The sequence below is a fragment of the Actinia tenebrosa genome, unplaced genomic scaffold, assembly GCF_029948245.1.
Source record: "Actinia tenebrosa isolate PJP-AT-01 unplaced genomic scaffold, QUT_ActTen_1.0 PGA_scaffold2__45_contigs__length_23673736, whole genome shotgun sequence".
Lineage (NCBI taxonomy): Eukaryota > Metazoa > Cnidaria > Anthozoa > Actiniaria > Actiniidae > Actinia > Actinia tenebrosa.
Genome location: NW_028292579.1, coordinates 1,103,337 through 1,129,342, shown reverse-complemented (window position 1 = coordinate 1,129,342; position 26,006 = coordinate 1,103,337). Strand labels below are relative to the sequence as shown.

The following is a 26,006-nucleotide window of genomic DNA, read 5'->3' as shown; positions in this document are numbered from 1 at the left end:
CCGCCAACCACAATTCAAAGATCTTCGTGTGCAGACTGTGTGCTGCTGTATCTATATTTATCATATAGTTAGGGTAGTACGCGCTCTCATTAGCCGAAAACTGTGCTTTATTAGATAACGGAGCACAGTGCTGAACTCATCCGCGCGCGCGAAGTTCTTCTAGATCCTGCGACTTTCTTTCTTTTTGCGTAAATAATTTCAAAACCGAAATAAAATTACGAAATTATGAAAAAATTACAATTCTTTGGAACAGCGGTAATATTTTTGGATGCATATTTAGGGGATTTTGGGTTCTAGATTATAGGTAGGTGGGGTGGGTTGATTATTTTCGGATGCATATTTAGGGGAATTTGGATTCTAGATTACGGGTAGGTGGGGTAGGTTGGGCATTTTTGGATGCATATTAAGGGGAATTTGGATTCTAGATTATGGGTAGGGTGGGGTAGGTTGGTTATTTTTGGATGCATATTTAGGGGAATTTGGATTCTAGATTATGGGTAGGGTGGGGTAGGTTGGGCATTTTTGGATGCATATTTAGGGGAATTTGGATTCTAGATTATGGGTAGGGTGGGGTAGGTTGGTTATTTTTGGATGCATATTTAGGGGAATTTGGATTCTAGATTATGGGTAGGTGGGGTAGGGTGGTTATTTTTGGATGCATATTCAGGGGAATTTGGGTTCTAGATTATGGGTAGGTGGGGTAGGGTGGTAAAAGTCTTATATAGATTTCTACAGCTATATTATATTTATTTATATATATGTAATATATAGATTTTAGTTTAGGATTTGCACGTTCTAACGATTTTTTATTGTAAGCTCTTTTGTGTCTACGTGGATTAATTAAAAGTACTCAATCACAAACACTTTCGAAAATGCTGTCGAAAAAAATCCTGTCGAAACAGCTCGCAAAGACAGCTGGTGTAGTCGTTGCGCAATTTTTCCATTGTTCAACACTGACGATGGAGACGCGATGCATTTTAAGACTTGTCTACCACAGGTGGTCCAGTAATTATCAAGGACAGGAAGTTAAATGGACTGTTTAGTTATAGTATTAGTATCGCGAGGTCATAAACCAATAAGAGTAACGCAAGGATTATACGTTTTCCAGCGTGATATCAGTAAAAAGTACAGCTTAGTTGAATACGTCACGATGTCAGTCGAAGATGTGTTTAACTTCATGCATTATGAAGAAGGAAAAATAGCGCAATAATACATGTCATTTTGGTCAGCCTGTTGATCAGTCGGTTGGTCGGTAGGTAGGGAGGTAGGGTGGTAGGGAGGTAGGGAGGCAGAAGGATGGATAGGTAGGTAGGTAGGTAGGTAGGTAGGTAGGTAGGTAGATAGGAGGTATGTGGGTGGGTGTGGGTGTGGGGTAGGTAGGTAGGAGATTTACCAGTTTTGTCTGAAGATAGGCGGGTTAGTGAGTGGGTGGGGTTAGGTAGGTAGGTAGGAGGTAGGCGGCCGGTTGGTGGGTGGGTGGGGGTAGGTAGGTAGGTAGGTAGGAGATAGACGGGTTGGTGGGTAGTTGGGTGTAGGTAGGGAGGTAGGGCAGAGGTAGATGGGTAGGTGAGTTGATGGGGGTTAGGCACGTAGGTAGGTAGGCATATAGGTAGGACCAGGTAGGTAGGAATGAGCACATAAGTAGGACCAGGTAGGTAGGTATGAGCATATTCAGTTAGGAAAACTGATTAGCATTATTCAACCAACCAGTGCTTGCGTCGATTACTCTATCAAAACAATTATTAAAAGATCAAAATAGCTAACAACACTCTAATCAATGGCATTAACACATCTTATATTATATTCAAACGTTTAGAACGTCAACTCTATGACTTGATCCCGAAGTTCTTCTCAATATCACTTTGCGGGACTCCACTTGAACGTGACCGCAATCACTTCGCTCAGCGGAGATCCTGGCAGTACATGAGCGAGTCGATGATGAAGAGGAAGGCAGAGATGAATCCAGCGGCCTAGAATAATAGTAAGATCATTAATAAATCATCAAAGTATTAATGAATAAATCACAATATTAATCTTTTTTTTTTTGTTCTATTAATGTTCCATTCAAATAAATTATTTTGAGAAATAGAACTTGTTTCTTTAATCCTAACAAATGTCAAGTTCATGATAGTTTTGATTCATCAGCTTTTTAATTATAAATCAAGCCAAGCTTTCGAGCATCTTGCTCTTCATCAGGGCAAACGGTTGTGACAGTTTTACAAGAAACACGCAACATAACAATGTGCGCGTGCTATAGTTAGATGTATCAGTTGCTAGGAGCGCGCGTGTTACGAAGGGAGAATTAATTGCGCGCGCTATTTTTTTTTGTCTATTAGGATGCGCTATATGATCTTAATTGCCTATCAAGCTACGATAGCTATCAGGCAATGTTCTTCCACTGTCTCTATTAAAGAGAGCATGTGATTCATTGGCAATCTTCCATGCCTCCAGCCATTTCCTCCGGTGCCATCGTTCTTCTTTATAAACTACAAAATGTCAAGTTTCTTTAATCCATTCAAATTTGTTAATATTCGTGTAGGAAATGGAATGGGTTCGAATCCAGTTTGAAAAAAAGATCACGAGTGTAGTTTTGCACGAGAACCTATTTGATATTCACATTAAAAATATGACCAAAACTTTTTGACCAAGGACGCTTTGATTTTTTTTTTTTTTTCTTTTTTGCACAGTGATTCCAATAAAATCAACAAGAACCAAACCAATCACAATCGAGAATTTTTGATGGTCTTATTATTGGGGAAAATCAGTTTAATAGCAGTAAGCTAATGATAAAAATAAGACTCAAGAAAGAGACGTATAATCCATTATATTTTATCCTCAAGCTCATATTACAAAAAACCTATGCTTTTTTCCCTGCTAATGGGCTACCTATGCTTTTCCTTAGTTTCCCTCTTTTATTGTCATCCACAGGAAGCCGGGAGAAGAAAAAAATGCTACTCACCACGGCGGTTACACGCAAGTCAGCCATAGTCTTCCAAGATTCAAGTAACTTGTACAAACCACTCTCAAACTCGTCCTTGGCTCTCTCGGTGAGCAATGCAGAAGCTACAATATACACCACAGCCGCTGCCAATGAAATCAGAAAAACCTGCGAAACACGAGCATTGTTAGGTATCCATGGCAATGGTTTCCAAGGTGACGGGGTTCATGGGATGGATTATTTATTAGTTGAATTAAAAACAAAAGAAGACAAAATCTTTTTGTCCAAGTCAACCAACATGGCAGCTATGGCGCCACAAGGGTGGAAAACTTACCAGGAAACTCCAGCATTTTCTGGACCCGATCGAACCGTCCACGTTACAGAGGAAGACAAGATAAATGACCAGAGATGAGGCAGCACCGGCGATGTGTGCGAACAGGAAGAACGAGTATCGTCTTTTGTATTCGTCGGATTTGAATGTAGTCTTGTCGTCAGCGACGATCATGCAGACGAAAGCAACGCAAGAGGTGATCTGAAATATAACACAGGTATACCAAGCTTAAGGCCCAAGGCAATGACCATCAAACCACAGGGAACCCAAGCATAAGAAAAGAGGTAATGAATCATTCAGCCACAGGGAACCCAAGAAACACACCAGATGAACTAACCGACCTCTAGCTTGGGTGTGTTTTTTTCCTTTTTGAGACCACGTGTCATTCTCTTGAGAATGAGATTCTTTGTTTGAATCCCTATTCCATATTCATGTGTCTTCTCATGCACGACCGTTAATCAAAAAAAATAATACTCTAGGGAATGACACGTTGCCTGAGGTGGAAAAACACGTGCTACGTTTTCCACGTGCAATTCCATTTAAGGATAAAATTATTTTCTTGAGCTTCACCCTGATGTATCTTTTCAAGATTAGATTAAACAAAAGAAATAATACTCAAGGGAATGACGCGTGGTTTGACGCGCGACATGTCAGTGTCACGTGATTAGAAGCACGTGGTGGGAGTTGTGTAATATGCTGATTCAAAATCTTTGAAACAATATTTAGCATGATCTGAAACTAAACTGACACTGGAATAAGCTCGACAGCCTAAATTCTAGCCGTCTGCTATCCACAAATACCAATTAGTTATTAAATTTGCCTTTACAGATATAGAGAGGATATGACAGCCCATAGTCAGGCTACAAAATCTGCTACGAAAAAGCACAAGTATTGGGAAAAAATGAAGACAAAAAGAGTAAGTATGAGAATATATAAAAAAAACATGAGTTTAAGGATGATTCAAGCATGTCAGCAACCGCAGAATTTTGAACTAACCGGAGCCAGTCTCATAAATCATTCTCAACGAAAAATATGTTCAATTTGTTTAAGTAAAATTCTTTCGCACAGATCAACAAATCAACATTTAACCGTAATTGCCTTTGCGAGAGAGAGTGCAACATATCTTTTTTGATAGATAAATTTGATTTCAGATGCGATAAATCTTTTCTTAACCAAAGTCTTCAGATGCTAAGTGATAAAATATTGACACAAACTCACCTATGTTCTAGAAGATACAGTCACGCAAGCGAACGAGATGTTTACAAAATACAACCAAGCTATTTCCTAAACGAAGATGTTTCAAAGATCGCTGTCCTGAATTCTAAGCCATGAATTATCGACTTATTTAATACTAAGAGCTTTCATAATTCCTAAAAGTCATTAAGTGGTAATTGCTTCATGACTTAAAAGACTCTCGCTTGAATTTTCCGACAATAAAAGATTTCCATTTGTGAAATTGGAAACAGAAACTTGAGTTTTTGATTTATGATGTAACGATTTTGAATAAGTCAACATATGATATGACATACAAGTGAATTGAGATTATAATTGCAAATATAGCTCATGTTACGCCCATTTTCAGTGAAATTTCGCTGGAACATTTTCTACTTTTTCACTCCCAAAAATAGAAATAGAAAGCTATTTAGGAAATAATTACAGAATCAGCTGTTGGACTGAACTATATTTGATATTTCTCCGGCTAAACTGGAATTCTGAACAATAATATCAAGCTGAGTGATTGATTGTATGACGCTGAAGTTAGCCGGACATTCAGCCGGACATTCGCAGAGGTCAAGTTAGATATTAATAAGTGCTACCAAAATTCTCCTGATTTATATATTGATTTTAAAATACTCCATTTCGGTGAGGAATCCAACATGCTTTCTTTCTAAACAAATCTAATAGCATAATTTTTAATGGTTTTGGCTCCGCACTATAGCAGCCCGCGACACTTAGAAAAATTTTAGCATCTCACTCGAATAACAACTATTTAAATTTTAATAACTTCTGTACGATTCAACCGAATTCCTAGAAAATCATGCAACGGACTATCACTACACCACTTAGCCCAGTGCAAAGGCTTTTAGATTTTTTTTGAGATTTTTTCTTATGTTTTTGATGCCCTCAATTCAAAAGGTTTTTCACTTAACGCCGAATTCAAACTTGAATAACTCTTCGCCGGATGTTCCATTTTCACTTGTTTTTCCTTCACTACACGCTACAGCGAAAAAAGACCCCAGTGCAAGATATTTGCAGGCTATAAACATGTCGAAAATGCTCGAAAAAAGACTCCGAACTTGGTTCGTTCCACAAATGACATCCGACACTTCAACTCACGCGAAGTCCACTTCAGACACGCTCGCCTAATTCCAAGTTTAATAACTTCTCTACGGTTCAACTAAAACACCCGAAAATCAATAACCAGACGCTCACTACACCACTTAGCCCAGTGCAAAGGTCTTTAGAATTTTTCCGAGATTTTTTCTTATTTTTTTGACGCCCTCAATTCAAAAGATTTTTCACTTAACGCCGTTAAGCTCGCGATCTGCAACGCGTTGTCATATGATTGTTGAACAAAGAAAGATAGAGTACACGAGAAGAAGCTATAATATGCCTTTTCGCATATAAAAGGCACACACTGTTCGCCGTAGACCTACAGAAAGGTGTTACGCATTTTCGAAACAGGTCGATCCGCGAACTCAAAAGGAATCTGAACTCAATTGATTTAATGTAACTCACCTGACGTCGCTGAAACGTTTTAAGCTTCAGTAAGCACAGAAAAAGGACGAAAATGCAAGTTTGCGTCAAGGAGAAGACAGATACGAGGTGAAAATGAAATTAAACTTCCTGTTTAAGCTTATTTTTCTGAATGAATGAATGTTATTTATTTACACCACATCCAGATATGCTTATTGCATTTTACAGATAATAATAGAAAAAAAGAAGAAGGTGTTAGGTTACCTTAAGTAATCAAACAACTAATCAAGTCAGGTAGCTTATTCACAAGTATTACATTAAAAAGATAAATAACTTGGGTCTATTTTTACACATGCTAATAATACATTTATAATGACAAAAAAGAAGAAAGGCATAATAATTAGGTGAAAATAACAAAAGAAATAATATCATCACTGGCTAATATTGGACTGGAAACGTTTTAGCAAGATTCTTTTTAAATATTTTTTTAGAGGAGCAGGATTTTATTTGTTGAATGTTATCACTGTGATAAATATGTTGTTGAAAGCGGTATTTCCGTACATCAAAGATCGTACTAGTATCACTATAATAGAACAAGAGCTTGTGTCGCTCACACTGATGATGTCTTTGTTTAAAGTGCTACTACGACGAAAATCGCTCAAACTTGGATTCAGCTGAAACTTCCTAAAAATACTCTTTTAAGGTCCAATATTCACTGTATGAAGTGTTTTCTCGATATTCAGGACGAAAGTATGATATTTTTACGATTATTTTTTGGAGTCTGTGACGTCATACACTCAACATCGAACATCGCTCCATACATTTCTTTGTAGTTTATGATCAAAATATCAGTAGTAAAGGGAGAAAGAAATACCCAAACACCCCAAAATATAAATCATAGTCACAAGTAATGTGAAATAAGCACATTAGCCACCCTTTGGGCTTCATAGGAATAAAATAAATTAAGGATTTATATACAAAGAAATATATGTAGCAATGTTTGATGTTGAGTGTATGACGTCACAGACTCCAAAAAATAATCGTAAAAATATCATACTTTCGTCCTGAATATCGAGAAAACACTTCATACAGTGATTATTGGACCTTTAAAGAGTATTTTTAGGAAGTTTCAGCTGAATCCAAGTTTGAGCGATTTTCGTCGTAGTAGCACTTTAAACAAAGACATCATCAGTGTGAGCGACACAAGCTCTTGTTCTATTATAGTGATACTAGTACGATCTTTGATGTACGGAAATACCGCTTTCAACAACATATTTATCACAGTGATAACATTCAACAAATAAAATCCTGCTCCTCTAAAAAAATATTTAAAAAGAATCTTGCTAAAACGTTTCCAGTCCAATATTAGCCAGTGATGATATTATTTCTTTTGTTATTTTCACCTAATTATTATGCCTTTCTTCTTTTTTGTCATTATAAATGTATTATTAGCATGTGTAAAAATAGACCCAAGTTATTTATCTTTTTAATGTAATACTTGTGAATAAGCTACCTGACTTGATTAGTTGTTTGATTACTTAAGGTAACCTAACACCTTCTTCTTTTTTTCTATTATTATCTGTAAAATGCAATAAGCATATCTGGATGTGGTGTAAATAAATAACATTCATTCATTCAGAAAAATAAGCTTAAACAGGAAGTTTAATTTCATTTTCACCTCGTATCTGTCTTCTCCTTGACGCAAACTTGCATTTTCGTCCTTTTTCTGTGCTTACTGAAGCTTAAAACGTTTCAGCGACGTCAGGTGAGTTACATTAAATCAATTGAGTTCAGATTCCTTTTGAGTTCGCGGATCGACCTGTTTCGAAAATGCGTAACACCTTTCTGTAGGTCTACGGCGAACAGTGTGTGCCTTTTATATGCGAAAAGGCATATTATAGCTTCTTCTCGTGTACTCTATCTTTCTTTGTTCAACAATCATATGACAACGCGTTGCAGATCGCGAGCTTAACGGCGTTAAGTGAAAAATCTTTTGAATTGAGGGCGTCAAAAAAATAAGAAAAAATCTCGGAAAAATTCTAAAGACCTTTGCACTGGGCTAAGTGGTGTAGTGAGCGTCTGGTTATTGATTTTCGGGTGTTTTAGTTGAACCGTAGAGAAGTTATTAAACTTGGAATTAGGCGAGCGTGTCTGAAGTGGACTTCGCGTGAGTTGAAGTGTCGGATGTCATTTGTGGAACGAACCAAGTTCGGAGTCTTCTTTCGAACATTTTCGACATGTTTATAGCCTGCAAATATCTTGCACTGGGGTCTTTTTTCGCTGTAGCGTGTAGTGAAGGAAAAACAAGTGAAAATGGAACATCCGGCGAAGAGTTATTCAAGTTTGAATTCGGCGTTAAGTGAAAAACCTTTTGAATTGAGGGCATCAAAAACATAAGAAAAAATCTCAAAAAAAATCTAAAAGCCTTTGCACTGGGCTAAGTGGTGTAGTGATAGTCCGTTGCATGATTTTCTAGGAATTCGGTTGAATCGTACAGAAGTTATTAAAATTTAAATAGTTGTTATTCGAGTGAGATGCTAAAATTTTTCTAAGTGTCGCGGGCTGCTATAGTGCGGAGCCAAAACCATTAAAAATTATGCTATTAGATTTGTTTAGAAAGAAAGCATGTTGGATTCCTCACCGAAATGGAGTATTTTAAAATCAATATATAAATCAGGAGAATTTTGGTAGCACTTATTAATATCTAACTTGACCTCTGCGAATGTCCGGCTGAATGTCCGGCTAACTTCAGCGTCATATTGATTGTGGCGTGACATAAAGCCTTTCATGTGCTTTGAATCGCAGGCTTGTATTCTGTTGCTGTTTCGAGAAACAAAATAGAGACTTTTCCTAATTTTTCAAATTCTAAGGATGTTTTCATGTTAATATTTATGCAGAGAATTATGTAGGGAGTGTATAGATTCACGAAGGGAATGTATAACGATGGCGAATTCATTCCAAGCACCTTTTAGAATTTGTGTAATTCAGTGTGTGTTGTTTATCGTGGCCGATTGACTCACCACTAGTAGCAGCTTCAGTAATCCTCTTCCACAAGCATAGGTACGATTCGTAGCCATGTTTAGCAAAGCCAGGTGTAGACTTCTGCGACAACTGCACAGAGTATAAGCAAATGAGCGAACCCTACACTGCTCTCTTAATCAAATTACGTAGAATAGCACGGCTCTTTATGAACAAACACGCCCATCGCTCACTCGGGAAGAGACTGGCACGAGAGTGTGATTGAATCACCTGATGACGAGGGTAACTTTTCATCGCCTTTTAAAGCTTTGACCGATGTACTTTAGAAAAATTGATTTTTAATGGCCTGAGAGTGACATATGAACTTTAGCAATTAATCAACACGACACGTCTGGCAATGAGTCATACAGTTATAGTTAGCAGGTTAGGGTTTACAATACTTTTATATCTAGAGAGATTTTCGCATGAATGGGAAAAGATACAGTCAATTCGTAGTTATAATGTAGCCGTATTGTATCTTACCGTAGCCATAACTACGCGTTGTAATTGGATGGATTAGTGGAAGACAATGGAAAGCCATTTCAGTGTTACAGCATGTTGTACCGTGTACGTGCTTTAAGTCAGTATCGTTTGTTTCCCACTCGTACGATAACCATTCTTAAGGGAAGCCATTTTAATGTTACGGCATGTCGTACCGTGTACGTGCTTTAAGTCAGTACCGCATGTTTCCGACTCATATGAGAACCATTTTTATGGGAAGCCATTTCAGTGTTACGGCATGTTTTACCGTGTACGTGCTTTAAGTCAGTACCGTACCGCATGTTTCCCACTCGTACGAGAACCGCGCTATGATAATCACTCAATAATCACGTGATCAAATATATGACATGGCTATTTTCTGACTAGACTTTGACTTCATAATAGTCTGTTCCCCTTCACAGTTCCCCGCGCCATCTTGAAAGGTAACCGTGCCTGTACAAGCGAGACCTACCAGATGATTGGTGAAGTCGGCGCGCAAAGTGGACAGAATAACCGGCCGTAAGCATTTTTTTAGCTTGAAAGAACGAAGCAAACATAGTGATAAAGTGAAATTGATTTTATTCTTGCTTTTCCATATTTTTACTTTTTGTAGACACGTATATTATATTTTAGTCAAAAGAAGACAGAGACAAAACCGCAAAAGTTGGGTTGCAGTAACCTGGGAATGAGGGCCGGCGGTAAAACAGCTAAACGCGCTGTGATTGGCTGAAACAAATTTCACCGCTCAGCTGGTATGCAATGGTTTTAGAGTCCATTTTTTAACAACTTGGGTAGTTTTTTCACATGTCTATCATTGCAAGGTCACCGCCGTTCTCACTTCAATGCACGGGCAGTTACCATTCAAGATTGCGCAGAGAACTGTGAAAGGGACTATTGATGATCGATTGATGACGAAATTCCCGCCATTTTTAGGGAATGTTCATTATACAGTGTGTGCAACCATGTGACTCAAAATCCCTGGAAATATGAATAACAATTAAATAGCCGCCATGTTGGTTGGTCTAACAAGAGAAGCTAATGAGGAATGCTTTGTTATCGTCAACCAAGATGGCGGCTATGACGTAACTTGCACGTGCTCTATTTGTAACGCAAGCAGCAGGAATCCCTGGGAATTAATTTGCATTTGCCTTCCAATATGGCGGCTAATGATCACGTGACTCATGTCAAAGAGAGGCAACAATTCTGTATTTAAAAAACTTTACTCTAAAAAATAGAAACCCTATGAGAGAAGAGCAAAAGCTCTATTAAACATAACAGTTTGAATTTACGAATAATTCATCTTATTATTTTTATATCTAAGAAAAGTATTAACATTTTAGTTCCTTTTACACGTTAAGCTATTAACATATATTTTAAAAAAATCCTTTTTTTAGCGAAAATCAAAATAATAGTCCCTAAATGTGATTTGTTCTCTTTAAAAAGAAAGAAGAAAAATCTTAACTGCTAATTATTCAAATGTATCAAACAAGAAAACGAAATTTTCAACATCAGTACTTGCAGGTCTGATCAGCGGATTTCCTTGAAATGGATGAGCGCGTCGACTAAAAACAACACGCCAGAAATGAAACCAAAGACCTAAAAAGAAAAAAAGAATAAAAACAATTGATGATTTCGGAATATGTTGGCTCACAGACCCAGTATGGGAGATAGAAGCTTCTTGTAATGGGCTCCTGATCTAGGAATATAATGGCTCACAGACCCAGTATGGGAGATGGATGCTCCTAGTAATGGGCTCTTGATCTAGGAATATAATGGCTCACAGACCCAGTATGGGAGATGAATGCTCCTAGTAATGGGCTCCTGATCTTAGGAATGTGGCAATATAGAAATGTTATAATACTGTTAAAATATGTGAAAAAGACTTACAATTGCGGCAATTAATGGGTCTGGTGCGCGTTTTCCACTATCTCCTATGACCAGGGCAGATGACACGATGCACAATATACCAAGAATCAAAGACGCCACCATGTTCTGTTGATAAATACACAATAGTACTGATTTATAACTATCTTTTTTAAAACGTATTTTCAAAATCGGTTTTATATATTTTGCCTGAAAAGATATTTCAGTATTCTTATAATATGATAATGATGATGATAATGATGACGATGACGATGACGATGATGATGATGGTGATGATGATGACGATGACTATGACGATGACGATGACGATGACGATGCGGGTGATGACGATGACGATGGTGATGACGACGACGATGATGATGATGATGATGATGATGTGACGACGATGATGACGATGATGATGATCATGATGATGATGATAATAATGATTAGCAATACCAATAATTTTTATTTTATGTTGGTTACAAACAGCAATAAGGGCTGGTTTTCAATTTGGCCCACAAAATATGAGAATGCCGTTAATTAGGGAGCTACATAAAAAGTGCTTGATCTACATAAACTTTCTTACCAGTATATTCCAGCATCGAGCAGAGCCGAGAGAATTCTCAAGGCTGACGAGGAATACTAAGAAGATGATGATTGCTATTGCAAACCCCGCGATGTGGACAGAGGTGAAAAAATCTCCCCGTCCGTAATGGACGCGGCCATAGTGGTCTATGTAAACAGCAAAAGCAACACATGTAGTGATCTAGAAAGCAATGATAATAATAATGATAATAATAATGATAATGATGATGACAATGATGATGATGATGATGATGATGATGATGATAATGATGATAATAATGATAATAATAATAAGTATATGTAATAGGACTCAATTGGACGAGGAAAATTCCGAGGACTGACAAAATTGGATGAGGCCGTAGGCCGAGTCCAATTTGGCAGTCGGAGGAATTTTTCGAGTCTAATTATTTCTTGCTTGGGGAGCATCAAACCCCATTACCTATTAATTATATAGCTGCCTAATTAATCCCATATCAACAAGACCTGTCCAATTAAGAAAATAATTGGAGAGTTAGCTATATGGGATTAATGAGAAGCTGTATTATTATAATAGTTATAATGATACAGAAAGTATCACATACAGTCAAGTCACGTACGCCTAATACGTATCTCGTACTAATCTTCGTTAGGAGTCAACGTTTCCCCAGACCATATATTCACCATTTTCCAAAGCATTCAGTCGAGGTTGCAAGGTTCAAATTTGAATAATCCTTTGATGAGTACCTTGGCGCCTGGCTTGAGCGCTTTGTGTTTGACCAGCGAAACGATGTATGGAAAATGGTGAATGTTTGGAACGGTTTTCCAATTCCGCGGGAAATACATTATTTTGTCCCCCAGATCAATTTCTCTCTGGACTCTTCGCATTCCCCTACCCCTACCCCCCCCCCCCCTTCGTCCCCCAACGGGGTCAGACCTTTTCCGCTCAATAGTCCAGTCGCTTAACCCTGAAAACAAGGTCGATCGTTACTGAGTGCATTAAAGCACCGAATTTGGCAGAGACGGCGTTTTGATGTTGAGTGATTTCAAAAGGGGGGTGCAGTACGCTACCAGAGGGGTAAGGGAAGGGGATAAATAATCATATTCTAAGTCAATGTTGCGATTTCATTTAACACATGATCAATCATAATTTGTTTCCAAATGCGCACATATTCCTTCCACTTTGTACTGCGTAATATCGAAGTTCGGATCAATAGCTGCAACTGCTTTGTTTTCAGTCGGAAAACGTCTTTTATCTCTGCTTTTTAACGGTCATTAAGGTCCCGTCCACACGTATCTGGAAATTTTTGTATCCGCAAATTTTTTTTTACGGATACAGGTTGCGTCCACACGTGTCCGCAAATTTTTGTGTCCGTATCCGCAAATTTTACGAAAACGGATACGTGTGGACGGTGAAAACGATTCGAATACGCTGCGTGAGGACGCTAACATTTTCGTATCCGCAAAAAATAATTTGCGGATACAAAAAAGTTCCGGATACGTGTGGACGGGGCCTAAATCCGCTGTTTTCTCAATTGACGGTGACTTTTCATTTTATCGCGTCATTTTAATTAATTTTGCGATATTTTTGAAATCGCGAAAATCGTTAAATTTCGTGCAAATGTAATGTAATAAGGTATTACTTACGATAACAAAAATCTTAAGCAAGCCCTTTGTGCTTCGGGCATAGCCTTCATTGAGATCCAAGTTCGCCATGTTAGAAAATCTAGAGAAAGACAACAATAACGTAAAAAAATTGTGATGGCGTAAAATTCTCATATTCTTCCCCTCCCCTCCCCTCCCCTTCCCTCCCCTCCCCCCTGTCCAAACCGATTCACCCCACCCGTCTCCCCTAGTCACTAGCTTATCATTAGTCTCTCATTTTAGAGGGTTTAGTCGGTTGGGTGATCAGAGAGCTCATATACACTTATTTCAATAAAGTTAGTCACCTGAAAAGCTACAAAGCTGAGACCGACAAGGATTATGGATAGATACATTTTACATGTTTCAATCGCTTGATAACTGTTGATGGACTTGAGATCTTTTACCAGTTATACAGTCTCACCTCTGAGCATCCTTGACTGCTGCAGTTTGTGTTAAAAGCTTTACTTGTTGAATACGTAATATTTCCAATGATTCTCAGCCGTCACAGCTTTCTTGGTTTTTGGTGACTAACTTTATTGAAATATGTATATGTGGCTTTTGTCAATGGAAGTGATTTAGGCGCAGAGGCGTAGAGACCGTAAACTGTAAACAAAGAGCGTAGCAATTACCGAACCTAAATACCCTGACATAAACACGAAACCCTTGATTTGAAATTCTAAATTTAATTAATATCTCAGTAATTGGAATTGTTCACTATAAAAAAAATCTACCCTGAAATCTTGTTCACTATGAAAAAAAACCCCCTTTGAGATATTTATGATCGTGATTATTATTAACGACTTAAAGAACTTTGACAAAACACTGACGCCAAGCACGAATGTTCATTCGTGCGAAGCTGGACGAATAAAAACATTTTAGCAAAAGTATTACCAATTTGAGTTATTTAGTAAACCAAATGTTTGTAGACTCCATCAAAAATTGAAGCACTAGCTATGAGCGACGAATGTTTTAGATCAAAAGCATTAGAATCAGAAACTAGTAGACAGATAATAGTGAATATAAAAAATCTAAATTTATTAGAATCAATTAAAATCACAAAACATCAGTCAAACCATGAAAATAAAACAAAAATATTTTGTGAAAATTTTTTATGAAAACCTCAATATTTTAGTTTAGTTTTAAAATTTTTTTCTAACTTTTGAAATATTTGTAAACGCTTAGTGGTTAGGAACGTTTTCAGTATGATATCATAGAGTCAATGTTATTTACCCTTGATTCCAAAACTAAACCGCAAAAAAATGAACGATTTCTGAATAACGTATTGCAGTATAGGATAATACAATTATATGATAGGATTTGAGTACACTTCTTAATATTTTTCACATATATAAAAAATTGCTGTACTTATAGATAACTCCAAATAAATCACAAAAACGACAACAAATAATATATATATATATATATTCTAGTATATAAAAGTAAAAAGAGAAAACAGGCAACTTCTAACTGTTCCAAAAATTTGTATTTAACGTTGCTTGTTTTCTCTTGTTACTTTTATATACTAGAATCAGTTTCTATGAAGAGAACAGACTGTTGAATTCTTTGGAATCCTTCTACTGGAAGTTCATCGTTGATCTACAATCTATATTCAAGTTTATATATATCTATCTATATATGTAAATTAGTAAATATACATTTACTTACCTAGTACCGAGAAGATTTCAAAGAAGTGTTGGTTATTGATAAAAATTTGGCGTTGAAATAACCAGCCAAATGAAGGCAGCCACTCCTAGATCTGTCTATCGTGAAGCACTTGTGTATGCAAAAACTTGTTATTCAGTATATTGATGCATTTCGTTAATATCAGTAATACATTTTTAAGGTATTATTCACGATTGAGTATGTTAAGTGCCGGTGTGCAGTGATTGGTCGAAAATGTGGTGTGAAATTCACCGAAGCAAATTTACGCATGCGTTGTCGTGACAGCTATTTGTCAGCTTGGTCAAAACTTACTCTCGGATTTGATTGAGCTCAGCTCTGAGATTGATAAAGAAACTATTAATATTTTCAATAACGGATGCAGTAAAGCATCTAAAAGACTTTTTTTTAAATGTGATGATATTAGGATTTATTAAATTGAGCTGATCCTTGCAGTATGTGAAGCAACTTATGCAGCTGCAAATTGAAGTCCCTTTCAAGACTCAGACTTTTTTCTGAGTCTTTCAATTTGCAGCTGCATAAGTTGCTTCATATACTACGAGGATCCGCTCAATTTGATACATAACAACCGCAGTACAAATATATATTTCATATACACTCAATTGAAGAATCGTTGTCGAGTTCAGAAACATAAAACATGAAATGGCACTTGGGAAGTACGTTAATTAGATGCATGCTGTGACCGGCGACCCGTGGCATCATCCACTGTTTTTAATACGCGTTTGACATTCTAAACCGACTGCATGGATGGCGCAAATGAATAAATTATAATATAATTATGTGATTTCCCATGTACCATTTCGGTCTCAGCTTTTATGTTCTATGTTTCTGAACCCGACAACGTTTCTTCAATTGAGTGTATATTCTCATACACATATTAGGATACCATTAAAGCTTTATAAGAGTATTTTATCTAATGGGGTGGAGGATGCCTATCTTTCCAGTTGGGAAGCGAGTTAGGAAGCGAGTTAGGAAGCGAGTTAGGAAGCGAGTTAGGAAGCGAGTTAGGAAGCGAGTTAGGAAGCGAGTTAGGAAGCGAGTTAGGAGTCGAATGATATTTTATTACAGAATACTAAATATATATATACATATATTAATGCCAAAAAAAGAAATCGCAAGTAAAACGTCTGCATCAGCCGGTAATTATTAATATTATGGGTGTTACGCAACGAAAGATATAAGAGATGTGTTGATTGTTACTCGTTCGCTGACAAAAAATGTTTGCTGGCTCAACAACTGATCTGTCTGCTGCTCAACACGATGTCGGTGCCTACTAATTGCAAGGTGTTTTTATGTTTTTCAAATTGTATTGGGTCATCATGCATCTAAGACCCAGTTCAGACGTCGAACTTTTGCCGCGTCCATTGTGCTTGCCTTTTCGTTCGAACGCTGTTTTCCTTGAACCTAGTAGAAGTATGTATGCCAAACTTATTACATTCCTTCTCCTGGCGCCAAGCGAAGGAGCTGATGTCTTATGTAGTAGTTCTTGGCGTTTTCTTAGCCATTGGACTCAAAGACAATTAGATGCGATGCGGAATTAGTAGTCACCGTCCTTAAAGCTTCATATCACTGAAATCTTGCAACCTAGACAGTTGTGCTATTGTTAAATTTAGTTCTGTTCTGATAAAAAGTGCAAATCTCAAGTGCTTGTACTTTATTAAGGATATTTTATTACTTTAAACCTTATTATTACGATGTTGATATTGTTATTATTTAAATTTTAATAAACGTTTTATTGTTACCGTTCATTCAATTGGTATCCACGAAGGTAATTCTGGCTACTCGAACATCAAGTTCCCAAGAAATGGAAAGAATTGAATAGAATTGAAAATTAATTGAAAAGCTGGTGTTTGGTGTGGGATGATATTTAGCACGGAGCGTACGCACACACGGACATAGCTTTACTTAAATCAAAAGAATCAAGGACAGATGCAGGATGAAGTAAAATAATAAACTACTCGTACTATGAGTCGAATGCTCATTTGAAGTAAGTGAGCCGAAATCGTAAACATGTTCAACTTTGCAATTCTTAGAGTGGTCGCACTAAACCATGAAACAAATACTTACTCTTAGTACCAAATACTACTAAATAGTGGTTATTAGACAATGGGATCCTGGGGGTTTGTAGTCGACCCGGTTCTGGATAGGGATGTGCCGCCAGAGGTTACAAAAACCTGACCCTATTCTTAAAAAGCACTAGAGAGTGAAAAATTCATACCCTATTCAAAGCAAGTCGGAAAAAGAATGGAAAAAAGCGTTTTATGTGTTTTTAATGTCCTCATTTGATTACGGTTTTGGTTCATCGAGCTAACGAGATGCTGATGACTGATGCTGAACGAGATGATATTTTGAGCTTATTTTAAAACTTTCGAATATTTTTAGTTAGTTCTTAGAAAATAGTGTTAAAGTAGATGTTCTGAGTTTTTAATTTGTGAGTTATGAATTGTTTTGTGAAAAGCTTGATTTCCGCCGGCAATTTTCTTTCCAAAACCTGTCAAGATGGCCGTATTCAAAATTCATTATCTCGAAAACAAGCTCAGGACACCCAATCAGCGTTAAATTCTCTATAAAAGAACATTTTGTAATGATTTCTTGATAAAGTAGCTAGTCACCTTAAGACAATCTTGGCTAGAATGTATGATTTCCTGACTCGATTCCTAACTCGCTTCCTAACTCGCTTCCTAACTCGCTTCCTGACTTGCCTGTTAGTTTGTCTCAATGGGGTGTAGCTGTAAGGGTGAATCATCGAGGCATAAAGCACGCAGCACATGGCATCGATCGATTCTCTACTCTTCATTGAGCATGAAATATTAGCAACCTAAACATGATTAGTATTTTGAAAATTTAGTATAGGAAATCGGACGATCTCCAGTACAATTCGGAATTTATGGGTACGAGTGCTGTTTTGAAAATTTTTAAAAAATTGGACGAGCTTTTAGGCGAGTCCAATTTGAGAACTTTCAAAACACCACGAGTATCTATAGATTCTGACTATAAAAAAATTCTGTTCATAGTACACTCAACAAAATTGAGAAATTTAATTGGGACTCTACAGAGTACAATTCTTAAAGGCTCGTGCAGTTACAAGAACTTTCAAAACATTACTCGTGTCTATTAATTTCCAAATTGTACGAGAAGATAGTGCGATTTTTTGTTTATAGTTCACTCAACAAAATTTCAGTAAAAAATGCGAAGCGACGCCGTTCATCTTTGTCTATTTGGCGGCCGATTTCAGGGCATCGAACTGAAATGCATAAAAAAGATTATTCTTACGGCTTTAAAATTTGATTTATATGTTTTTTAAGTACAAAATGATAGAAAATAATTGTTTTGACATTGTTTTGGCCGTGTTTCCATAGCGACTTAATTCGGTACTCATACGGAGTACAATTAACGCTATAATTGTACTTCTCTCGACCAATCAGAATCGAGTAATTTTGTTGAGCGTAGTATAAGGGATTTAATTGTACTTCTCTTGTCCAATCAGAATCGAGTAATTTTGTAGAGTGTATTATAATTCGTATTATAATCACCAAACCACGAAGTAGTTTTTCTGTATGCGTAGGTACTTCATTTATTGTCAGTTACGTGTAGCTTACAACAATTGTTATACAAGTACTATATTTTAAGTTCCCGAATGAAGTATGAAGCTGATCTTAAATTGGAAGTTCAGAAAAACATCGCATTCTGGTCTGGCTTAGGCCGGTAGAAACAACACCATGATAAGCGTGATAATAAAAATATTTTGTTAGTACCCAAACTAGTCCTAAATACACCATGTTCGCCTTCCAGCTGATCTGAAACAGTGCAGTTTTCGTATGAACGTGAAAAGTTCACGCCACGAACATGGTCGTGACACAGCAAGGGATACGCCAGACCAATCACATTGCACGAGAATTTACTCTTCATCCAATCAAATACCCGGAACACGGCATAAACACGGCTTGGACACGGTCACGCCAAGGTCACGGCAATGCCAGACCAATCACATTGCGCGTGAAAAAATCAGCCAATTAAAATTCTAGAAAGCATCACGGTCACGGCACGTCACGCTTACGGCACTGAGCTTTTCACAGTCGTACGAAAACTGCTCTAGTGGCGTAGAAATGACGTCACTGCAATGAAACTGAGGTGTCATGAAACCTGCGAAAATTGACCAGAGAAAAAGTTTAAAATCATTCCTGCCATTGCAATCATGAAAATATAAAACGTATCAATTATCGGTCACGATTATCAAGATCGTATTAGCAACGTTTTTTTTTTTTTTTTCATTTGGTGGCCTAGAAATCCATAATGTTTAGAGGAAAAGTGACACAGTTTTTTTTTTTTCAATTTTGCTCGATTCTGATTGGCTGACTTCTTTTTTTTTTACAGATCAGCTGGTTACCTTGAACCCAACAGACTCTTTCTAATTGGTTAACACAACAACAGAAAGCCTCCCAAATCTACATACATATACATACATACATACATATTTTATTGTACCAAAAAGTAAAATAGAACTAATACAATGTGTATATAACGAATTATAAGGTACAGGCTATCTGCAATAACCATGAGGCTAACCTAGGCAGACAGCTTGACATGAAAAATAATTGCAAATTTGGTACAGGAAGAGAATGAGTAAAATTATATAGTGCAAGAAAAAAAGAAAAAAAAAATTACTTTAAAAAAAAAAATCTATCAAACCAGAAGCGGAAATGGCTGGTGTACAAGTCACGTGGATTCGCTCTAAACCTAAAACGATTCAGAGTTGAAACTAATCTTATTATATAAATGCAACTGAGCTACTGGGAAATACGCCACTCGTATTTTTTCATACTACACATCCGGACACATCCGTCAATGACGTCTTTCCATATACTCACACCTGAAGATATCGATGACGTCACTTGTTTTCCCTCTCACTTCAACACGCACTGCAACAAGTTCTTCTTTGTTTGTGGATGTGTTCGTACGATAAAAAAAAATTTACACGTTGACTTGAAGATATGAAGTTTATCTTCTCGCGTTGAAAAACATTTCACTCGTTCGCTGCACTCGGCACTTGTGAAATATTTTTACCACTCGAAGTTAAACTTCATATCTTTGCACCACCGTGGAATATCCTCTATGTATTCAAGAAGTATATATAAGAAGTACCGATGGAGTCAGTGATTAGAAAGGTGAGCTATTCAGTGGTACCAGAAAACATAGTACGAAGTTCCAGGAATTGGAAAATGGCGTCGACGATGAAAACAATAGTCGAGATGAAACTGAAAGCCTGAAATCAAGGGTGAAAATGGATGTGAGAGAAATAAGAAGGATGAGAGAGAGAGAGAGAGAGAGAGAGAGAGAGAGAGAGAGAGAGAGAGAGAGAGAGAGAGAGAGAGAGAGAGAGTGAGTCAACTTTAAATAAATGTATAATTTTTTAAAGCTCAAATATTTTATGGACGGATTTGTATAGGAAGATGCTTTTAAAAGCAAACTCTTGTATCCAGGAGGGGGGGAGGGGGAGAGGGGGGGAGGGGGGGTACTCCCATATTTTGACTATACGGGGATGATCCGCTAAACAGGGTATGGTTTTTCGAGCTTCTTGTCATAAACAGGGTATGCAGTTTCACTCAAACTCCAAGTTCTTCCTGAGTTTCCTGTCATATTCAGGGTTTCTACTTTCGCATTGACCGAAACTGGTTATTATATTCGTAAAAAAACGATACGCGAGATGACATGAATTTCAGGTTTGTTTTTTTTTGGCATAAACAGGGTATCCCTTTCAGAATCCCAGCGGAACACCCCTACCCAAATCCTGGCTGAGGACGCCCCCCCTACCCCCCGAGTCTTGTATCTACTCACAATAGCTGCAAGACAGTGATCAGTGTATGATGGCCATTCCACGGTAGTACTACCAGAATACGCCTTACTCCAGAATTCGATTTCTTTAGCGGGATACTTGATCATTAGAGCGCCTGTAACAGCGCACAGAATGAGCAGAAGTACACAGAATACAAGGTTCTGAAAAAGAAAAAAAATACCCGGCACATGAATATTGAGCCTATCGTGTTCAAACTAAGAAAATTGATTGATAGCTTTGAAGATTTCATTGTTCAAAACTTTGCTTATATGAAGTGAGCTCTTGAAACATTTTACTGGCTTCGACGTCACTCACAGAGATAATTTATTCATCTAAAATGAACTTTGAACCGACTTTGTGAGCTTCAAGTCAAAAGTATCAAAAATGTCATCTAGAATTATGTAATTAAGTGTATATAAGTATGTGGGGCGCGCCTCGCCAGGTCTTGGGTCCGTTCGTCTGTTCCTCATCACGCTTGTTAGCTTTTATAATTATTGTTTTTTGTTGTCGTTTTTTTTTTTTTTTTTTTTTTTTTTTGTACTCCTTTTAAAGTTAAACGTGATAAAAGCCTCTATTTTTTTTTAAAAAAAAAGCGAGCTGTTCAAATATTTTACTGCCTTCATCTTCAACGTCACTCACAGAGATAATTTATTCATCCAACATGAATTTTGAACCGACAATCATTTCTAAAAATGGTTAATAAAATATTTACCAAGATGTTCCATATCTTAGCAGACCCCACAGGCTCTTGAGGAGAGATGAAATGCACCACGAAAATGAGCATGGCTGCGATAAAGCCAATGAGGTGGATAGCTATAAAGAAGTCAAAACGAAAATAGTACTCCGGTAGCATTATTACTCCGGATCCGCCTCTGAAAATTCCTCTCAAACAAGTCCCTTTATTTGCAACCATCATGCTTGCGAAAGCCACACAAGTCACGAGCTGGAGAAAAGAATATATTTTTGTTGTTAAATTGATTTGATTTAAGCGTTTTTATCAGTACTTTCCCTTAGTGAACGACGAAACGAAACGAGACGAAACAAAGCGAAATAATCTAAAAACTGTCTTGAGATTGAAAGCAATTTTCATCTTACGCAAGTAAGTGTGAGAAATGCTTGAATAAAATCTTAGTTAAGTTGTATCTAAAGAGACTTAGAGAAAAAAAAAAGCCATAGAACAACGATAACAGCAACAACATAAAATATTTAAAAAACAAAAGAACAAAGAAGACAAATAGAGTGCACACAATATAACCGTGAAACTTTAGTAATACTAAATAGTACAATTTCATGCAAATTCCATTGTTTTATATTGTTTAATTAGCACTATTTTGTACTATTTAGTAATTAGTGTTTCACGGATTAATTGTTTGCACTCTAAACAAACAAACAAACAAACAAGCAAACAAATAAGCAAACAAACAAACAAACAAACAAACAAAACGAAAAAACAACAGGCAGCGGGGGACCTGGGAAAGAAAAAGACTTTAACTTGGGTTCCCTGTGGATAAAACAAGATGGCTTCAACAAGATGGCTTCCTTCGTGCAGCTTTGCTGCTCTCGAAGAAGATGAATACAACTAATGATAGTAAACCAAACTAACAAACGTGAAAGAAAATAACTTGGCTGGTCGATAAACTGGACTAGACTTGACTACTTCTGGTTGAATTATGTTTATATTCTTCCATTTGGGGTTCTACTAAACACATCTAGTCACATTCGCATCACTTCACCAAAGGTCTCCACCGTCGACTCCAAGAACAAGCCATAAAAAGAGCTAGAAAAGGTAACTAAACCGTATTTGAATAGAACAAAATTCTTAACTAGTACTTAAATAGCATATTTATTCTTGTTTAGATCAGTTTATATTATATTATTTCGTTTTGTTTCGGTCGTTTACGATAATCTTAGTCATGTGGTTTTTGCAACCCAAACGCATGAATGTAATGAAGGAAGTAGAAAAGATATAATATATAATAATACAATATATCATACATTTATATAAATTGTCGTAGTTTGCAATCATTACATAGTGGCAATGTTGCTTTATGCAACAATTCAGAGAATTCTCCGTTTGCAAATACACGTCATAGCCATTGTGGAAGAATAGGAGGTTTGCACGATGGCGTCATTGACCTCCACTACCAGACTCCCTTGCACGCTTTCTTTTGTTCAGTTAATTAGCACCAATTGTCTTACTATTCTCATGAGGAAATACAAATTTAAACAATAAAGAAATTTCGCAAAGCATCTGGGTAGTGGGAGTCAAATGACGCCATCATGCAAACGTTCTATTTGACAAAAGATTTTTTAATGAATTCTTTTGTTATATCTTCCAACATGGCGGACATCCCATTTGTTCTTGTGCTTTCTTGGGATTGATTGCAAACCAAGAATAGCTACAATTCTTTTGTTGAGCCAATTTAAACCAGCATTGTTGGGACCTAAAACATACTTATCATGCTCTATTGTTTGTGAAATATCACAAACAAATAGCTAAAAGCATATAAAAAAAACTCCAAATAAGTATCAATATGTTTTGATATTGAATTTTTTTTTCACTTGCCATCTCACAAAGAAAGAAAAAATAATCTTGGTCTTCCTGTGTCTTAAAACTCACCACAGGGATCCCGCAATTTTAGGTCAGATTCAAAAGGATAGTGAAGAACCAAACGTGGAATCTGATTGGACAAAAATTATCCACATAGTTGCTTGCATATTTGGCTAATTTATTCTCGGACTTTGAGAAATCAAGGATCAAGGATGATCGTGACCTAAACTGAAATCTAAATGGCCAAAACTTTAATTCAAAACTTGTTTGCATCTATATATTTGACCGACTAGTTGGATTTGACTAAAACAAATAGTCATCTTGCTCTCATAGCCTATACTAATTGCTAAATGTTTGCGGAGCTGTGACTCTTAAAGCGGCGAGGTAAATATTTACCATATTGACTTTGTCTGAGGTGACGGAATAATTGTTTAAAAATATGCGTGGAATTTGTGCTGTAATTATACCGCTATCTTTGAATCTGAAGATGTTATTTTCTCAGACCGAATTGACAGCTTGACGTCCTTTGAACTGTGAATAAAATTAGCCGACGTCACGCTCCCACGCTTCAGGCGCGACGCTGGCATAGGAGTGATCACCTGATGTACAAGCTTTATCTTCGCGCTCTTAGACTTGTAGCCAACAGCTTCGAAAAATGTTGAGTAAAGAAAGGCCGAAATTTTACCAATGGGAAAGCACTAAGCGAAGATATAAGAAGTAATATCATCGACTCTGTAGTGAAGCAAGGAGGAGATTACATTTCTGGATTTTTTGCTGGAAATCTTTCTGAAATTGGAAGAAACTCCAACGTTAGTGGCCAAATTGGCCTTACTCTTACTCAACATTTTTCGAAGCCGTTGGCTACAAGTCTAAGAGCGCGAAGAGAAAGTTTGTACATCACGTGATCACTCTTATGCCAGCGTCGCGCCTGAAGCCTGGGAGCGTGACGTCGGCTAATTTTATTCACAGTTCGAAGGACGTCTGGTTTTAGTAGCATATACAGTATGAGTGGCCGTTCATATCGTTTACAACACAGACACGAATATTGTATATTGTTTAACAAACGTGTAGGTTAGTTCCTTTGTGTTTCACTAAAATTTTTCTAGATAAGAGTGAATCTGCCCAAGAAAATCCAAGTTAAAGTTTATGCAAATGACATGATTCTGTATCAGAGTTGTTAAACTCTTCACGGTCGTGATTTCTATTGTGTTTTCCTCATGAATTATTAATTACTTTGTTAAATAATATAGCTGAATTCATCCCTCAAAAACTGCTTCTCGACAGTTGGTCGGTATAAGAGTGCTTTTAACTGCAGGGCCGTATCCACCGGTACGGTTGGTACGGTTTCAACCGAACCAACTTTCGGAGGAAAAAAAAAATTTTTTTTTAATTTAAGAAAAATAATAATTAAAAAAAAAACCAAAACAATGAGAAAAATCATCGAAAAAAAGATTTTTAAAAATGATTAGAACGAGAACGAGAACGAGTCAAGAAAAAGTACTTTCGCAACATTCAAAATCTGAGTACTTTAGGATGGGTTTGAAAAGATATTAAGTGTAGGAGGTTTTCCCTATACTTTTCCTTGCTCCTCTCCACCTACCCCCTACCCCTCCCCCCTCCCTTGAAAACCGAACCAATCTAAAGTTGGTGGCTACGGCCCTGAACTGAAAAATCAAGCCTTAATTTTGCTGTGTTTTTTGCTGAACAGATAAAAATATACTTAATACTATATTTAGCTCTTTTTCCACCATATTTACTGTATTTTTGAAAGCCATATTGATACAAAGGTAAACAAAAACTGACATTCAAAGCTCCACGAACTTAACTTGTTGGCGAGAACTATGCAAACAAATTACTTTGTCAGTCTACGAAACACAATTCATTACGTATTGGGTTTTTTTTTTTTGGAATCGTATTTTGTGGCATTCCTCGTGTTTCAGCCAAGAGATTTTGTAAAATGTCTGCTATGTCACTCTAAAACGCACTGGCAAAACGCGATCTTTTTTCTTTTTGTTTCTTGCCTTAATTATAAGTGTGGTTTTTTTTTGTATCAACATTTCATTTGTTGTAGTAGATGATTAATAAATTATGTATATATTAAAATAAAAATTAAAAACAAAAAACAAAAAAAGAAAAAACAAAACAAAACAAAACAAAACAAAACAACAAAAAAAAAAAAACTAAAAAAAAAACCCGCGAATTTCGAGCTGCCATCTTGTTTCAAAATTGTCCCGAGTTTTCGAGGTGAATATCGTCCAAGATTCCGAGATAGCGAACCAATGAGAACACGCCATCTATGTAGGTTCCCGCATTGGTATTGCTAATCTATTCTCGGATTCTGAGAAGTCAAGGATATGGCCTAAACTAAAATCTGATTGGCCAGAAATTCAACGCAGATGTTGATTCT

At 36.9% G+C, this 26,006-nt stretch overlaps 3 protein-coding genes and 2 long non-coding RNA genes across 8 annotated transcripts in view; 2 read left to right on the top strand and 3 right to left on the bottom strand.

The window, feature by feature from the left end:
* Positions 1 to 785: 785 nt before the first annotated feature.
* Positions 786 to 9,153, bottom strand: LOC116303996 (uncharacterized). Its single transcript, XM_089033681.1, has 4 exons — positions 8,987 to 9,153; positions 3,273 to 3,470; positions 2,960 to 3,106; positions 786 to 1,970 (listed from the first exon to the last, which is right to left on the bottom strand). Exons 1-4 carry the CDS (start codon positions 9,041 to 9,043, stop codon positions 1,902 to 1,904), a joined length of 471 nt encoding a protein of 156 aa, XP_088889807.1. The 5' UTR covers positions 9,044 to 9,153; the 3' UTR covers positions 786 to 1,901.
* On the top strand, positions 3,414 to 19,974 carry LOC148908941 (uncharacterized). Of its 2 annotated transcripts, XR_016120382.1 has the most exons (3): positions 3,414 to 3,553; positions 4,098 to 4,185; positions 19,590 to 19,974. It is a non-coding gene; the product is annotated as an uncharacterized LOC148908941 (long non-coding RNA). The 2 variants fall into 2 exon arrangements; XR_016120381.1 differs by lacking the exon at positions 3,414 to 3,553 and having other exon boundaries at positions 3,925 to 4,185.
* LOC116303976 (uncharacterized) lies at positions 10,651 to 15,531 on the bottom strand. The gene is made up of 5 exons (XM_089033682.1): positions 15,201 to 15,531; positions 13,539 to 13,617; positions 11,917 to 12,096; positions 11,352 to 11,456; positions 10,651 to 11,060 (listed from the first exon to the last, which is right to left on the bottom strand). Exons 2-5 carry the CDS (start codon positions 13,605 to 13,607, stop codon positions 10,992 to 10,994), a joined length of 423 nt encoding a protein of 140 aa, XP_088889808.1. The 5' UTR covers positions 13,608 to 13,617; positions 15,201 to 15,531; the 3' UTR covers positions 10,651 to 10,991.
* Positions 19,676 to 26,006, bottom strand: part of LOC116303986 (uncharacterized) — an 8,641-nt gene continuing 2,310 nt past the window's right edge. For all 3 annotated transcript variants that reach the window (XM_089033675.1, XM_089033676.1, XM_089033677.1), the window contains exons 3-5: positions 21,761 to 21,991; positions 21,051 to 21,209; positions 19,676 to 20,478 (exon numbers count right to left, since the gene is read on the bottom strand). In XM_089033675.1, the coding sequence (XP_088889801.1) occupies positions 20,386 to 20,478; positions 21,051 to 21,209; positions 21,761 to 21,991 (483 nt within the window). In that variant the 3' untranslated portion in view covers positions 19,676 to 20,385. The remainder of the gene's footprint in view (positions 20,479 to 21,050; positions 21,210 to 21,760; positions 21,992 to 26,006) is intronic.
* Positions 22,561 to 26,006, top strand: part of LOC116303987 (uncharacterized) — a 16,105-nt gene continuing 12,659 nt past the window's right edge. The window contains exon 1 of the long non-coding RNA XR_004198009.2: positions 22,561 to 22,834. This is a non-coding gene — a long non-coding RNA (uncharacterized LOC116303987). The remainder of the gene's footprint in view (positions 22,835 to 26,006) is intronic.

What these genes read in the sequence shown, in the direction of transcription:
- LOC116303996 (XM_089033681.1), bottom strand. Translation starts at nt 9,043, where the DNA reads ATGGCTACGAATCGTACCTATGCTTGTGGAAGAGGATTACTGAAGCTG. An exon ending in GAAAATGCTGGAGTTTCCTG is followed by an intron (nt 3,107 to 3,272) that starts GTAAGTTTTCCA and finishes CGTGTTTCGCAG; the next exon opens with GTTTTTCTGATTTCATTGGC. An exon ending in ACTTGCGTGTAACCGCCGTG is followed by an intron (nt 1,971 to 2,959) that starts GTGAGTAGCATT and finishes CTATTATTCTAG; the next exon opens with GCCGCTGGATTCATCTCTGC.
- LOC116303976 (XM_089033682.1), bottom strand. Translation starts at nt 13,607, where the DNA reads ATGGCGAACTTGGATCTCAATGAAGGCTATGCCCGAAGCACAAAGGGC. An exon ending in TGCTTAAGATTTTTGTTATC is followed by an intron (nt 12,097 to 13,538) that starts GTAAGTAATACC and finishes ATTGCTTTCTAG; the next exon opens with ATCACTACATGTGTTGCTTT. An exon ending in ACCCATTAATTGCCGCAATT is followed by an intron (nt 11,061 to 11,351) that starts GTAAGTCTTTTT and finishes TTTTCTTTTTAG; the next exon opens with GTCTTTGGTTTCATTTCTGG.